Source organism: Somniosus microcephalus, chromosome 5, assembly GCF_052327205.1.
Source record: "Somniosus microcephalus isolate GS21.2 chromosome 5, FLI_Smic_1.0, whole genome shotgun sequence".
NCBI classification, from domain to species: domain Eukaryota; kingdom Metazoa; phylum Chordata; class Chondrichthyes; order Squaliformes; family Somniosidae; genus Somniosus; species Somniosus microcephalus.
This window is the reverse complement of record NC_140991.1, coordinates 66,257,275-66,274,887: the sequence shown is the minus strand read 5'-3', so window position 1 is coordinate 66,274,887 and position 17,613 is coordinate 66,257,275. Positions and strand designations below refer to the sequence as shown.

General features: G+C 44.8%; 1 protein-coding gene across 1 annotated transcript in view; it reads right to left on the bottom strand.

Moving 5' to 3' along the window:
* nell3 (NELL (neural EGFL like) family member 3) overlaps positions 1-17,613 on the bottom strand; it is a 41,613-nt gene that overhangs the window by 10,485 nt on the left and 13,515 nt on the right. The window contains exon 3 of the mRNA XM_085987736.1: positions 4,622-5,160. Within this exon, the coding sequence (XP_085843862.1) occupies positions 4,622-5,160 (539 nt within the window). The remainder of the gene's footprint in view (positions 1-4,621; positions 5,161-17,613) is intronic.

Sequence of the window (17,613 nt, the reverse complement as noted above, 5' to 3'; positions counted from 1 at the left end):
AGACAAATAGGGCCATAGTACAAAAGAATGTTAAGATGTCTAAAAATGTTAAAAAGACAAATCTAAAGGCACTGTATCTGAATGCACGAAGCTTTCGTAATAAGGTAGACGAATTAACAGCGCAAATAGATGTAAACGGATATGATATAATTGCGAATACAGAGACATGGCTGCAGGGTGACCAAGGCTAGAAGTTGAATATCCAAGGATATTCGATATTTAGGAAGGACAGGCAAAAAGGAAAAGGAAGTGGGGTGGCGTTGTTAGTAAAGGATGAAATCAGAGCAATAGTGAGAAAGGATATTGGCTCAGAAAATCAAGATGTAGAATCAGTCTGGGTGGAGCTAAGAAGCACCAAAGGGCAGAAAACATTGGTGGGAGTAGTTTATAGGTCTCCAAACAGTAGTTGTAATGTAGGGGATGGCATTAAACAGGAAATTAGAGATGCATGTAACAAGGGTACTACAGTAATCATGGGTGACTTTAAATCTACATATAGACTGGCCAAACCAAATTAGCAATAATACTGTGGAGGATGAATTCCTGAAGTGTGTACGAGATGGTTTTTTGGACCAGTATGTTGAGGAGCCAACTAAGGAACAGTTTATCCTAGATTGGGTACTGTGCAATGAGAAGGGGTTAATTAATAATCTTGTGCAGGGTCCTTTAGGGAATTCTTCATTAAGATAGAAAGTGAAGTACTCCAATCCAAAACTAGGGTCCTAAATCTAAACAAAGGAAAGTATGAGGAGTGAGTTGGTTATGATAGATTGGGGAGCTTCATTGAAAGGCATGACGGTGGATAGGCAATGGCTAACATTTAAAGAATGAATGCATGAATTGCAAGTTATACATTCCTTTCTAGCACAAAAACACAAAAGGAAAAGCAGCCCAACCAGGGCTAACAAAAGAAATTAAGGATAGAATTAGATCCAAAGAGGAGTCATATAAAGTTGCCAGAAAAAATAGCAAGCCTGAGGATTAGGAGCAGTTTAGAATTCAGCAAAAAAGGACCAAGAGATTGATTAAGAGGAGAAAAATAGAGTATGAGAATAAACTCGCAAGGAACATAAAAGAGGACTGTAAAAGAATGTAAAAAGAAAAAGATTAGTGAAGACAAATGTAGGTCCCTTAGTCAGAAACGGGAGAATTTATAATGGGGAACAAGGAAATGGCTGAGCAATTAAACAAATACTTTGGTTCTGTCTTCACAGAAGAGGACACAAATAACTTCCCAGAAATGCTAGGGAATCAAGGGTCTAGTGAGAAGGAGGAATTAAAGGAAATTAGTATTAGTAAAAATATAGTGCTGGAGAAATTAATGAGACTGAAAGCTGATAAATCCCCAGGGCCTGATAATCTGCATCTCAGAGTACTAAAAGAGGTAACCATGGAAATAGTGAATGAATTGGTTGACATCTTCCAAAATTCTATAGATTATGGAACAGTTCCTGCAGATTGGAGGGTGGCAAATGTAACCCCACTATTTAAAAAAGGAGAGAAAAAAAAGGGAACTACAGACCTGTTAGCCTAACATCAGTAGTAGGGAAAGTGCTGGAGCCCATTATAAAGGATGAGATAACAGGACACTTAGAAAATATCAACGGGATTAGACAAAGTCAACATGGATTTATGAAAGGGAAATCGTATTTGACAAACCGACTGGAGTTTTTTGAGTATGTAACTGGGAGAATAGGTAAGGGAGAACCAGTGGATGTGGTGTATTTGGATTTTCAGAAGGCCTTTGATAAAGTCCAACATAAGAGGTTCGTGTGAAAGTTAAAGCACATGGGATTGGGGGTAATATACTGGCATGGATTGAAAATCGGTTAACAGACAGGAAACAGAGAGTAGGAATAAATGGGTCTTTTTCGGGGTGGCAGGCGGTGACTAGTGGGGTACCGCAGGGATCAGTGCTTGTACCCCAGCTATTCACAATATATATCAATGATTTGGATGAGGGAACCAAATGTAATATTTCCAAGTTTCCAGATGACACAAAACTAGGTAGGATTGTGAGTTGTGATGAGGAAGCAAAGAGGCTTCAAGGCAAGTTGAGTGAGTGGGCAAATACATGGCAGATGCAGTATAACGTGGATAAATGTGAAGTTATCCACTTCGGTAGGAAAAACAGAAAGGCAGAGCATTATTTAAATGGTGATAGATTGGGAAATGTTGATGTACAAAGGGACCTGGGTGTCCTTATACACCAGTCACTGAAAGCAAACATGCAGGTGCAGCAAGCAGTTAGGAAGACAAATGGTATGTTGGCCTTCATTGCAAGAGGATTTGAGTACAGGAGCAAGGATGTCTTACTACAGTTATACAGGGCCTTGGTGAGACCACACCTGGAGTATTGTGTGCAGTTTTGGTCTCCTTACCTAAGAAAGGATATACTTGCCATAGAGGGACTGCAGCGAAGGTTCACCAGACTGATTCCTGGGATGGCAGGACTGTCGTATGAGGAGAGATTGGGTCGACTAGGCCTATATTCACTAGAGTTTAGAAGAATGAGAGGGGATCTCATTGAAACGTATAACATTTTGACAGGGCTAGACAGACTGGATGCAGGGAGGATGTTTCCCCCGGCTGGGGGGATCTAGAACGTGGGGTCACAGTCTCAGGATACAGGGTAGGACATTTAGGAGTGAGATGAAGAGAAATTTCTTCACTCAGGTTGGTGAACCTGTGGAATTCTCTACCACAGAAGGCTGTGGAGGCCAAGTCACTGAATATATTTAAGAAGGAGATAGATAGGTTTCTAGACACAAAAGGCATCAAGGGGTATGAGGGGAGAGCGGGAATATGGTATTGAGATAGAGGATCAGCCATGATCATATTGAACGGCAGAGCAGGCTCGAAGGGCCGAATTGCCTACTCCGGCTCCTATTTTTCTGTGTTTCTATCATTCACACCAACTATTGTAGCACCTATACCAACCAATCCCAAAGGATGTAGATAGTGAGCTTCAGGAGCTCATCAGGAATGGTAGCATGTTAGACATCCTGGAGAGAAGTACATTGGAGATCTTAGGAAGTTAAAAGAAAGAAAGAAAGAAAGAAAGACTTGCATTTATATAGCGCCGTTCACGACCACCGGACGTCCCAAAGTGCTTTACAGCCTATGAAGTACATTTTGAAGTGTAGTCACTGTTGTAATGTAGGAAACGCGGCAGCCAATTTGCGCACAGCAAGCTCCCACAAACAGTAATGTGATAATGACCAGGTAATCTGTTTGAGTGATGTTAATTGAGGGATAAATATTGGCCAGGACAAGGTTTAACAGTCGAACTTCTTTGTTAAACAGGTTTTCCTGGAAGTGTTGTAAAATGAATACACTATCAGGCTTTCCGATATAAACAGGATGACATTGAAGTGTTGTGAGGAGAAAGCATGGCTTGTCTTCTGATATGTAAAGTGCTTGTGGAAAGAAATAAGTGCAGGGTAATAAAACAGGGGTAGTGAATCATTTTGCTAAAGATAACAGTAGGTAAGGGAAATGGTTCTGAGGTAAACAATTGCAAACTATTTTCATAGATAGTCTGTTTTCAGAGGATTTGGGAAATAGATATGTAATTTTGACATTTTCCTTTGATGTAGTTAAAATATGGTGTATAAAGGATCATGGTTTTCAACAGTTTGTCACAGTATACTCAAAAGATACAGAAACCGGTAAATTCACTCTCTGTATACAGTTAAGGGCGATCACCTTTACTGTGCATCAATAAAGTCTGTTCCCCAACCCCTGTGCTCATTTCTTTGTGCCTTTCTTTGAGATAGGGGAGGGGGGAAAGCGAGGGGAGAGGGGGGAAGCGAGGGGAGGGGGGGGAAGCGAGGGGAGGGGGGGGAAGCGAGGGGAGGGGGATAACTTCCATATTTCATTTAATTTGAGCCATACATTATTTTTGTCATCACATCACCTGCTCGATGAGAAGCTGAGTCTAACTCATTGACACTCCCAGTGGGACCAGCTACAGAGATTGCTGCCAATCGCTCGATGGGTAAATAGTATGGCACTAAACCATATAGGGCTTCAAGGTCCCTAGCTCAGTCTGCGATATTCAATCTCAGCTGGGCTGACAGTGGGATGCTACAATCCCTTGGATAAGGATGGGGGGAGAAATTCGGCCGCTGCCTCTGCCCCTGACTGGTTACTGCCGATTCCAGAGTAGGTGGATGTGGATTTGTTAGGTAAGGGTATCAAGGGATATGGAGCTAAGGCGGGTAAAAGGGTTTGAGGTACAGGTCAGCCATGATCTAATAGAATAGCGGAGCAGGCTTGAGGGGCTGAATGGCCTACTCCTGTTCCTATGAGAACAGGCTCGACTGTGACAGCTGACACGATAAAATAGCCAACTGACACTCCGAACAAGCTCACACATGAAGGACTATCTGGGTAAGGTATTGACGGGCTCTTCCATCCGTGGAATTATTACTCCAGTATGAGTCAGGACAGGAGGGAAAAAGAGGAGAAAATCAAAGAAGTGGAGATAAAAAAAATCCAATTCTTGACTCTTATTTGAAATGATAACCAAGGCAGTGATACACAGACAGAAGGAAGGAGGCAGCTTAATACAGAGTCCTTTCAGATTGAACTGCAGAGAAATGGGGAACTGCTTTACCTGGCATATTCGGTCAGCGGTGGCTGAGCACTCAGACACCTGGAAAAACCCTGCCGGGCACATGGTACACCTCTCGCACTGGGGCGGCATCTTCTGGAAATCACAATATTCATCACTTTGGCACAAACCACACTCCAGCAGGTGGTCACCGATGTCAATCACCTTCGCATCCACGTCCACTTTATGCACCGCGTATGTCTTTTGCAGTTGACTTTGTATCTGACTCTGCAGCCCCTGAAGGTGAGACTCGAACTGGTTCTGAATCTCAGCCTGCAAGTTCGAAAGCGACGTCTGCTTAATGGTATCGAAGAGCATGCCATACTGGACCTTCACCAGCTCCAGCTGTTCAAACATCTTCCTCTGCTGCCCCAGAATCTCTCGTTGCTGGTTTATCAACGTGGCCTGTTGCTCCGTGAGCCCCTGCTGTAAATCGCCGATAGCTTTCTGCTGACTCTTCAACATTTCCACAAATTTCTCTTGCCCCTTCGACAACTGGAGCTGCAAGATCAGCGCATCCTCAGATGGCACCTCGTTGTCTCCTGAAACATAATGAAGGTTTAGCAGTCAGTACGCAGAGAGCTGCTACCTCATTGACACTGTACAGTGCCCATCTCTCCCCGACTTCAACACCAATCGCTGGCTTACGGACCCAACAGCTTCTCCTGAAGATTTTGGGACAGGAGTGCAGCAACATAAATAATTAGAACAGCTCGAAACAATAAGGGGTACAGAGTCAAATAGAAAGGGCACCTTTTGATGACCTCAGGATGTCCCAAAGCATCAGCCGCTTAATCTGTTTTGGTGCTGTTGGTTGAGGGTTGACTGTTGGCTGAAACACAAGGAGAAATCTCTCTTCATCTTTGAATATTGCCATGGGATTGTTTACATCCACTTGAAAAGGCAGACCGGGCTCAGTTTAACATCACATCTGAAAGAAAGCCCCTCCAACAATGCAGAACTCCACTTACTACTGCACTGAAGTGTCAGTCTAGCTTATGAGAGTTCCCAGTCCCACTAATTTAGCTTGAATTTGTGGCTGTTCTATATTCAGATGCATTAAGAAATTATGCAAATTTCTTCATTCTGCTCTTACTCTGCAGTGTGAGTGCACGCCTCGTGCAATCATAAAGCAGCAGTGAACAACAGGTCAGCTTCAATAGACAGATTATCTTTCCACCCTTGTGTACACCAGACAGAGCAAGCATCAGGCAGTAATTTAATATGGGCCTTAAAGATCACGAGACCAGATGGCCCACCAAAGTTTCTTTACAAAATATACCGGGAACACAAACACCCAAGAACCACCCAGGTCTTGCCTTCTCCATATGCAGAAGCAATTAAGGATGCCTTATTGACCCTGCTAAGGAGAGTGGAAAGGTGAACAATCTTGGTAACAGTATAGAGCAAGTGAACATGGTCCAGTATTTTTACTAAAACATCAAAAATAAAATCTGCTTCTACAAAGTGAAACCTGCTTTCAACTGCTCTTCTTCCCCTTTAAGGTGCTACAGTTGGGAGCTGGCCCATCTTTGGTGGCAGTGACAGAACATGCAGGGGGCGGTGCTAGCGCTTTCAATGATGGCGAGAGCCACAGGAGTGTAATGATCAGTAACATGTCATTCTAGAATGGTACACTAGGTGGAGCTGTATGTTTAGTAGTGGGCTACCCACAAGGCAGTAGTCAAGATGGATGCCTGTACACTAGTCCACATGGCTGAATAAATGACTAGCTCAAGCTAGCTGTTCATAATGAAAACGTCTATTTATTTATGAACATAATAACATGGTACCAGGATTGGTAATATCGGCTGAATATTGTGAAATGTGACATGGAGAATTTGAAGCCACCGGAGGGTTTGAAACTCACGGGGAATGTCGACTGCAATTGGCGGACTTTCAAACAACAATTCAAACTCTACATTGCTGCCATCGGGTTCGGTACGAAGCCAGACGCAAGGAACATAGCGTTACTGCTCACGGTTGCAGGCCCGCAGGCGATAGAGGTATTTAATAAGTTTGTATTTGATCAAGAGGAGGACAGAAAAAAAATGGACGATGTGCTAAAGAAGTTTGATACACATTGTTCTCCCAAAAAGAACGAGACCTATGAGAGGTACGTGTTCCGTTCACAGACACAGCAGCAAAATGAGACTTTTGATAGCTTTGTGACCGATCTGAAACTGAAAGCACAGACATGTAATTTCTCTGAACTGAACTCATCCATGATTCGTGACCAGATTGTGTTTGGTATTCATGATAAAAAGGTCAGGGAATGTTGGTTGAGAGAAACCGAACTAACATTGGAGGATGCTGTGAAAATATGCCATGCCAGTGAGCTAGCTCAACAGCACGCAAAGACTTTCAGTGAAATTAATAATGATGCGACTGTAATGAGTGACTGTGCTGCTGTCGGTGTTGTGTCCTACGAGGGGAAGAAACATGGGCAGAACAGAAATGCAAAGCAATCGGAGGATGGAATTTTTAATTGTAAATGCTGTGGTTACCAGCACCAGCCAAGACAATGCCCAGCGTTTGGAAAAATGCGCACAAAATGTAATGGAAAGAATCACTTTGCCAAACAATGCTTTTCAAAAGTAAAAACAAAGAAAGGGCAACAAGTCAATGTGATTGAGGACACTGATTTAAGTGAGACATTTTTTGTAGGAATGGTGTCATGTGACAATATCAAAAAGGATACAGAAAATGTGCAGCCCTCAGGAATGGACAATGCTGAACATAAAATTAATGCAGTAAAAGAGGACAAATGGATGATGCCACTGCAGGTAAAGGGAGCATTAGTTACATTGAAACTAGACACTGGGGCAAAAGCAAACTTAATCAGTATGAGTGACATTGAAAATATGAAAGAAAAGTCCAATATACAGAAAAAGTCAGTACTACTGAAGAACTATAATGGACAGAAAATAGATAGCTTAGGTGTATGCAGACTCAAAGTGACAGTCAAAGACAAAGTGCATCATCTCATATTTTCTGTTGTGGCTGAAGGACTTGATTCACTACTAGGTGACAAAGCTTGTGAGGACTTAGAACTGGTCAAGAGAGTCTACCGTATAAACTGTGCCATAAGCAGACCAGATGACTCAATGGATTCTGTAGTGAGTAATTTCCAGGATGTGTTCAAAGGATTTGGAGTTCTACCATTCACTTACAGGATCCAGCTAAAGGAGGATGCTCAGCCAGTGGTACATGCTCCACGGAGAGTTCCAGCACCCCTGCGTGACCGGCTCAAGAAAGAACTGGACAGAATGACCACACTAGGAGTCATCAGGAAAGTCGAAGAGCCAACAGACTGGGTTAACTCCATGGTATTTGTAAAGAAAAAGAACAATTATCTAAGAGTATGCATGGATCCAAAGGACTTAAATGCAAACATAAAACGTGAACACTGCCAGATTCCCAAGCGAGAAGAAATCACCAGTGAAATGTCAGGTGCCAGATACTTCACAAAGCTCGATGCCTCACAAGGATTTTGGCAACTAAAACTGGAAGAAGAGAGCACCAAATACTGTACCTTCAACACACCATTTGGCAGGTATTGTTTCCTCAGAATGCCTTTCGGGATAATATCTGCATCTGAAATCTTTCATAGAACGATGGAACACATAATTGAAGGTCTGGAAGGAGTTTGGGTCTATGTTGATGACATCATCATCTGGGGCTCCACACTGAAAGAACACAATGAGAGACTGACTAAAGTGCTACAGAGCATACGCCGGAATGGACTGAAGCTCAACAAAGCCAAGTGTCAGTTTGGCGTCCAGGAAGTCACTTTCCTAGGAGATAATCTATCTGGTAAAGGAATAGAGCCAGATATGGAAAAAGTAAACGCCATACTCAACATGCCCCGACCCACTGACAAAAAAGGAGTGCTACGCATCATGGGGATGATAAACTTCATTGGAAAGTTCATTCCTAACTTGTCAGCCAAGACAGCCTGTCTGCGAGACCTGCTACATAAAACAAATGAGTTCGAACGGACAGAAAGACATGAACAAGGGTGGATGAACCTCAAAACAGTACTGACAACCACATCTGTACTCACCTTCTTTGACCCAACAAAGAGAATCAAAGTGTCAACGGATGCATCAAAAGATGGCCTAGGCGCGGTCTTGCTACAAGCAGAGGGTGAAGATTGGAAGCCTGCAGCCTATGCCTCCAGGTCTATGACTGATTCTGAGTGTCGATACGCCCAGATTGAAAAGGAATGTCTAGGCTTGGTAGTTGGACTAGAAAAGTTCCATGGCTACATATATGGACTTCCCACCTTCACAGTTGAGACAGACCACTGCCCACTGGTTGCCATCATAAAAAAAAATCTGAATGAGATGTCTCCAAGGATTCAACGACTCATGATGAAGCTGCAAAGATATGACTTTGAACTGATCTACACACCAGGCAAACACATAGTGTTAGCAGATGCACTATCCCGAGCACCCACAATGAGTCGTGTGAGCTCTACTGAGGAAGACGTGGATGTTCATGTGAGTATGGTCACTGCTGCGCTGTCCGTGTCAGACACAAAATCAAAGCAAATAGCAGAAGAAACAGTAAAAGATACAGGCCTAGAAATTGAGTTTGCGCTGCGCCAGGGCTTTAGCGCCGGAAGTTAGCGCCGGCGCTAAGTCCCTTTGCGCGCGCCAAAAATTCAGTAGCGCCGCGCCCAAACGGCTGCCGGCGCTACTGAAGGGTTTTAACGCCTGAAAACTGGCGCAACGCGCCGCATTGCGGCGCTATTCCGGCGCTGCGGCGCCTGCTGCGGTGCGGCAGGCTCGGGAAGTGCAGGCCTCCTCCTTCCGTTAAGGAGGAGCTGCCTGCACCCGGCCGCGGCCCGCGCAAATCTCTGCAAAAATGAGCCCGGCACCTCGGACAAGTGCCGGGCTTGCATCTGTTCCGGGGGGGGGGGGGGGGAGAAGTCCGGGGAGGGAGCTGCGGGCAGGCGGCCGGCGGGAAAGCGGCCGGCCGCCGCGCCTCCTTAAAGCGCCAGCGCAGACTCCGGCAACACTCGTTTGCCGGAGTCTTAGTTGCGGCTGCCACTGGCGAGGCGGCCGCAACTGAATTTCGGCTTGGGGCCGGGTTACCACGGCAACCGGGACGCTGCGCACACCGATGACGTCATCGGTGCCGGCGCAGCGCTACCAGTCTACCGCCGCGGAAGGGCCCCAGGCAATTTAGGAACCGGCGCCAATTGCAGCGCTAGGCCCTCTAGCGCCGCAAAATCGGTGCTAAGGAAACTCAATTTCTAGGCCACAGTGTTACAAACAGTAATAGAGAACATTCATCATGGTTGGCCAAAAGGTTCCTGTCCAAAGTACTATCACATCAGGTCAGAGTTAAGTGTCGCAAGTGGACTATTACTAAAACAGAACAGAAGAGTCATTCCACAGGCTCGATGTCAAGACATGCTCAAAAGGATTCATGAGGGACACCTCGGAATTGAAAAATGCAAAAGGAGAGCAAGAGACACTGTTTATTGGCCTGGCATAAATAAGGACATTGCGAACATGATAGGCATATGTGAGACATGTCAGAAACACCCAAACAAACAATAATAGGATCCAATGATAGTAGCTGACTTACCAACAGCACCATGGCAAAAGGTTGGTATGGACCTCTTTCATTTGAATGGTAAAGACTATCTAATAGTGATTGACTACTATTCTAACTATCCTGAGATGGCGCTGCTCTCAAGCACATCAGCAAGCAGTGTCATAATGCATGTTAAATCCATCTTTGCCAGACATGGAATTCCCAGGATTGCCGTTAGCGACAATGGTCCGTGCTTCAACTGTAAGGAGTGGCAACAGTTTGCAGCACATTATGATTTTCAACACATCACATCCAGTCCGCTGTATGCTCAGTCAAATGGTAAGGCAGAGAAAGGTGTTCAAGTTCTCAAACAGCTACTGAAGAAAGCAACAGAAAGCAAGTCTGATCCTTATCTCGCCCTGCTGAGCTACCGAGTCTCCCCTTTAGACTGTGGTTCTTCACCTGCTGAACTCCTAATGGGTCGCAAGTTGCGCACCACGCTACCCTGCTGTGCAAAAGAAAAGCAGAGTAAGGAACTGAGACAGCGACTTCAACTGTTAAAGCTGAAACAGAAATCACACTATGACAAGTCATCCAAAACTCTGAAACCATTGGCAAGGGATGATGTTGTCAGGATTGAGGATCCAGATGCATGGAACAGGAAAGCTACAGTTCTTGAGGAAGTAGGACCAAGTTCATACACTGTTAGAACTGAGGAAGGACAGATTCTCAGGAGGAACCGCCGTTCCCTCCTGAAAACACAAGAAACTATCCAAGAGCAAATCGATGACAATGCCGCAACTGAATCTTGTCACTCACCACCAGAACAATCTAACACAAACACACATACAGGCTCTCATGAAAACACATCAGACTTACCTGTGCTGAGAAGATCCACACGTGAAGTAAAAAAGCCTGCTAGACTTAATCTTTAAGTACAAAGAAAACTATAATAAAAGAATGAAAAGCTTAGAGTTCATAAAGTAAAGCTTTGAAAATGTGTTGACTGTTGTGAAGATGTTTATGTTGTTATGATTGATTGATATTGATTTTGTTTAACCTCTAAGGAAGGGGGATGTAATGATCAGTAACATGTCATTCTAGAATGGTACACTAGGTGGAGCTGTATGTTTAGTAGTGGGCTACCCACAAGGCAGTAGTCAAGATGGATGCCTGTACACTAGTCCACATGGCTGAATAAATGACTAGCTCAAGCTAGCTGTTCATAATGAAAACGTCTATTTATTTACGAACATAAGAAGGAGGAGGTGGTTTTTCCTGCACATCCAGCGGCAACAGAGCCACAGCAGCAAGGCAAGTGCTTGACTCCGATGTTGCTGGCCTGATCATGGGCAGGCTGAGCACTGCCAGACAGGTTAGCAATGTGACCTGTATGGACCCAATACAGGCATCAGGGAAAGCCCAGCAATGGCTAGAAAATCAATTTATGAGTCTTGGGTCTCTTTTCTGGTGTGTGTTAGTTTTAGAAAAGCATCTCCTCCAAAATGGACAGGCAGCTGCATGCTGCAAAAATGTCTTTGATTCTTTTTTCTCTCCACAAAGTACAGGAAAATAGTCGATCACTAACCATCATATGAATCTGGGAAGAGTCACTGAGTGCAGCTAAATGCTGGAAACAATTGTGTATCAAAGACATTCATCAGCAACATAACCTATTCAGGTAGCTTGAACCTGGACAGCACTTGTCAAACACCACAGTGTCCAATTTTTCAAAGGGGACCTCAAACAGGCATTAGGCCACATATTTATATATGCACAATGCCTCACACCTGTTTCAGGCACACGCCCTGGATATGGCAGGCGACGTATTTCTGGCACAGAGTGAGCGGGTGCACACCACCTGCCATATGGCCCATTTTACACCTGTAAAACAGGCACAACATGATCCAATTTCTAGACCCACAAGTGGCCACTGGTCTGATTTTTGTATGTGATATAGAGGCTGTTGTCCATTGTTCAAGTAAAGTGCCTCTGTTTTACAGACTGGCTCCTGAAAAGGTGAGACTGTATTCCAAAGGGTTTCATGGAGACAAGAATCAGGAGACTTTTGATATACTGTACTAGTAAATCACACGATTGTAGGGGTCAGGCTGCTACTCCTCTTCCAAGAAGCATTTGTCAATTTTATGTTTCAAAGATCTGCAATAAAAGCCATTCAAAGGAACTTAACTGACTGGTTTGTCTATTTAACCCTTTTATGAACTGGTTCTAAGCTGCTGTGTTAGTTAGACTGACCTCATTAACTCATGGTTACTGCTTGCTTCCATAACACTTTCCATAAATAAACCAGTTTGGTAGTTTAGTACATTATGGAAGTGTCTAGTGTGACTGATATTAATCATCATCTAAAGTGATGTGGGGGGGCATACTGAAAATCCTACTTGTAATCCAGAAACAATAAACAAGTCTATTGTTTGCTCAGGGCATGGATTCCAAGATTACTTTGCACATAAGGTCATGCTTCAGCCAACAGGAAGCATGGGCTTGTCTGGCTTTTGTATTGGGCACAAGAAAACAAAGTATCTGGAGAAGCCTGGATTGTAACATAGGCCTGGAAAATGCGGTCGGAGGCTTGCCACCCCCGTACGCCTCCAAACCGCAAGAAAAGTACGCACTTACCTGCTGTCTCCGGAGCTTCGGACTCTTGTGGTCCTGGGCCTGCAGGCACAGGCCTGCGCAAAGGCCCACGCATCCTGGGGCGCACGCAATTCGCAAGTGTCCCTGGGATCACATGGGCCAGGCCAGACAATGACAAAGGGACATTCCCATTATGCTTATGGGGATTCCATTTACGTACAGAAGCCCCATAAACATAACAGAAATCATCCAATAAATACAATTTCTCAATACTGAAATAAAAATAAATGATCACAGAATCAAAATTAATTAAAATACCATTTAATTAAACATTTAAAATAAAAATTAAATTTTTTGAGAGATAAATTTAAACATTTTTAACCGGGACAAAATTGACCTAAACTCATTTTAAATGTAAGTGAATGTTTAAATCGTTTAAAATTTTTATTTTAACATTTATTTAAACGCTTGCACTGGTAAAAGGCCTTATGCCTGCTTTTACCAGGCGTAAGGGTTTGGTGGGTATTCGCTGGGCTGTAGTTGTGCAAATAGCCCAACCCTGCGCCAGCTAAAGTGAATTTGTAGCGGACGCGTACGATCTGTCAAGACGAAACTTGACGGATCGCAAGTTCCGGGTTTCCACCAGGTTTCCACGCGTGCACATCGCATGCAGAAACCCAGAACATGCGGGGCACTTACGACGGCATGCGCAGTGTGTACACCATCATAGGCCCCGTAAAACCCAGGCCTATGTCTTTGAAGAGGCTTCAAGGGCAATGTAATCAATGCTATTCACATAGTATGGGGAGCAATGGTCATTGCAGAAATGAAAAATTAGCCATCGCTTCATCAGATGCAGGTTTCAAGCATAAAATATTTTCTCTCGTCATTTTTGTTTCAGCCCATTCGAGAATACGTCACCAAGTACCACACCAGTGTGTTGAACAGCCTGTTGTTCCTGCACCCGTGGCCCTCCTCAGCATTGTGTGTGTTGTAATTATGCTTTGTAAAACAGCTAATTACAATAATGGCCAATCCTAAACTGAACGTAATCAATATATCTATTGTTCCTCATCATTCTTTTATGCCAAGACAATATACAAGGTACTCCAATAAACGACAGGGTTTCAAAAACACGACAGGGTTTCAAAAACATGTACAGCATCTGATCAACGTGGGTTGCTCAAACTTATCAGCATTGTATCATTTCATATCATATGAGTCAGAAGGTTGTGGGTTCAAATCCCACTCCAAGGACTTGAGCTCAAAAATCTAGGCCGACACTCCAGTACAGTGCTGAGGGAGCGCTGCACTGTCGGAAGTGCTGTCTTTCAGATGAGACGTTAAACCGAGGCCCCGTCTGCTCTCTCAGGTGGACGTAAAAGATCCCATGGCACGATTTTGAAGACGAGCAGGGGAGTTATCCCTGGTGTCCTGACCAATATTTATCCCTCAACCAACATAACAAAAACAGATTATCTGGTCATTATCACATTGCTGTTTGTGGGACCTTGCTGTGTGCAAATTGGCTGCCGCATGTCCCACATTACAACAGTGACTACACTTCAAATAGTATTTCACTGGCTGTAAAGCGCTCTGAGAAGTCCGGTGGTCGTGAAAGTGCCGTATAAATGCAAGTCTTTCTTTCTTCTTTTCTTTCATTTCTTTGTCAGAGCTTAACAAAAGTGTAAATATTCAATTTCCAAAATTATAAATGTGTTAAATGTCCCTCTCAATTTTCATGCAGTGTTGGAGTCACATATAGGCCAGACCAGGTAAGCATGATGGGTTGGAAAACGCCTGCTTGAAGGACAAATCCTCTACAAGTGTTAACAGTACTATTTATGTTTAACTAGTGAGGATCCTTCAGTGTGCCAGTGCAGCCTTTGGTCGCCTGAGTAAGAGAGTGTTTGAAGACCAGGACCTCAAACCCGGCACTAAGCTCATGGTCTACAGAGCAGCAGTGATACCCGCCCTGCTGTATGCTTCAGAGACATGGACCATGTACAGCAGGCACCTCAAAGCACTGGAGAGGTACCACCAACGCTGCCTCCGCAAGATCATGCAAATCCACTGGCAGGATAGGCGCACCAACGTCAGTGTTCTTACTCAGGCCAACATCCCCAGCATCGAAGCTTTGACCACGCTCAATCAGCTCCGATGGACGGGTCACAAGCGCTCTACTCGGAGCTCTGGCACGGCAAGAGAGCCCCAGGTGGGCAGAGGAAATGCTTCAAGGATATCCTCAAAGCCTCCTTGAAAAAGCGTAACATCCCCACCGACACCTGGGAATCCCTAGCCCAAGACAGCACAAAGTGGAGGAGAAGCATCCGGGAAGGCGTCAAACACCTCGAGTCTCTTCGCCGGGAGCAAGCGGAAGCCAAGCGCAAACAGCGGAAGGAGTGCACGTAAACCCAAGCACCCCACCCACCCGCCCCTTCAACCACCGTCTGCCCCACCTGTGTCAGAGACTGTAGGTCCCGCATTGGACTAGTCAGTCACCTGCGAACTCATTTTTAATGTGGAAGCAAGTCATCCTCGGTTCCAAGGGACTGCCTAAGAAGAGGAGTGAGGATCCCCTCGCAAGGCACCGGGGACGAGGTTCCAGATGAGCTGTTGGTTAAGTGTCCACGAAGTAGTGTATTTCACGACTTCTCTATAAAAAATGTGATACTTATAAAAAAAAATTTAATGAACGGTCATGTTTCCCAGTTGATTCATCGTGTCATTAGTGTAGTGTCCGTGTGTAGATAAAGACACTGAAGACAGGAGTTGGTTCATAGGTATTTACTAAGCAAGTCTGGGGGGGGGGGTTTCTAAAGGATATACACAATACACAGGCTTATATAGCCCAAGTGGCAATTACCGGCATTACGCACACCTGGGGCTCTTAAAGGCACATACACCATAATTGCTCTTAAAGGCACATACACCACAATTCCTCCCCTTCTAGCTAACTAGTACATCATATTTTAAGTAATTATTAATTACATGTTATATGCAAAATAATATACATTGCTGTATTAATTAATTATAAGTTAGTCTCTCAGGAGGCTTCCTGACTCGGTCCGGATAACGCCTCGGGGGTGTAGTAGTTTCTGGTGGTGTAGTAGGTTCTTCTGGCAAGGCTGATTCGGCTTGAAGGCCAGTGTCGGGTTCATCGGGCTCCAGTATCACCGGATTGGAAGGTAGATATGGGTATCTCTACTTCATCGTTAGATGTATAGAGTGGTGGCGTAGGTTGTCCCTTTTCGGATGACTTGATGATTTGGTCAGCATGGCGCCTTATTATGCTGTCTCCGATGTCCACGGTATACATCAGTGGTCCTAATCGTGTGCAGATAGTTCCAGGCTGCCATTTCTCGGTATGGTAGTCCCGGGCCAAAACCGGTTGGCCTATCTAGAAGGCCCTAGTTGGCCTTTCATTCATGCCCTGAAACTGCCGGTTCTCCACGTCCCTTCGGATGTTGGGCTTGACCAAATCCAGCCGGCATCTTAGGTTTCTATTGTAGAACATCATGGCGGGAGTTTGGTTAGTAACCATATGCGTTGCATTCCTATATGCAAATAAGAAGTTATCCACCTTGTGCTGAAGTTTTATGTCTTCATTACCCATGGCCTTGATGGCCTTCTTGAAGGTCTGGACAAACCTTTCAGCCAATCCATTGGTGGCGGGATGGTATGGGGCGGACGTGTAATGCTTTACCCCATTGTTCTTTAAGAACTTTCTGAATTCTTCGGACACAAATTGCAGTCCATTATCAGAACATATCTGCTCCGGCAGCCTATTCCTGGCAAATATGGTCCTTAATACTGTGATGGTTTTTTCCGTGGTGGTGGAGGACATCTTTATTACCTCCGGCCACTTGGAGTGTGCATCAACTGCGATTAAGAACATTGAGTCCATAAATGGACCAGCAAAGTCGATGTGCACCCTTTGCCAGGGAGATGAGGGCCACTCCCATGGATGTAGAGGGGCCTGTGGCGGAGCATTTTGGACCTTCTGGCATCCTAGGCAGCTCTTGGTCATGTCTTCGATGTCTCCATCGATACCTGGCCACCATACAAACGCCCTAGCTAGGTTCTTCATTTTCACTCCACCCAGATGCCCCTCGTGAAGCTCCTTTAGCACTTTATCCCGGAGTTTGGGTGGAATCACCACTCTGGATCCACACAACAAGGTTCCTCGGCACACTGACAGCTGTTCTCTTCTTTGCGAGAATGCTGGCAACAGTGGTTCGCCATGTGCTGGCCATCCCTTCACTGTTAAATCGTAGACCCGTGAGAGAGTAGGGTCATTTCTTGTCTCCCTTTCAATGGCAGAATTTGTCACCGGTAGACATTCCACTATGGTAGAGTGGAATATCTCTACTGGGTCTACTGTAGGTGCCTCTTCTATCGTTGGCAACGGTAGGCGTGATAAACCGTCAGCATTCCCATGCTGTTTTGACCCTTTGTATTCAATGTTGTATTGGTGTGCCCCTAGAAAAAGGGACCACCTCTGTAGTCTTTGTGCCGTCATAATGGGGACACCTTTTTTAGGGTTGAATATGGAGATGAGGGGTTGATGGTCAGTCAGCAAGGTAAATTTTTGTTCGTGCAGGTAATGGTTGAATTTCTTCAGTCCCCATACCAGGCTGAGTGCTTCCCTGTCTATCTGGGCATAGTTACGCTCAGCTGAGTTCAATGAGCGTGACGCAAAAGCTATCGGCCGTTCCGAGCCATCAGGGAATCTATGGGACAATACCGCTCCTATGCCGTAAGGGGATGCATCGCACGCCAGTCTGATTGGTAGTGATGGGTTGTAATGAGCCAAAATTTTCTCGGATGTGATTAAGTCTTTGCAT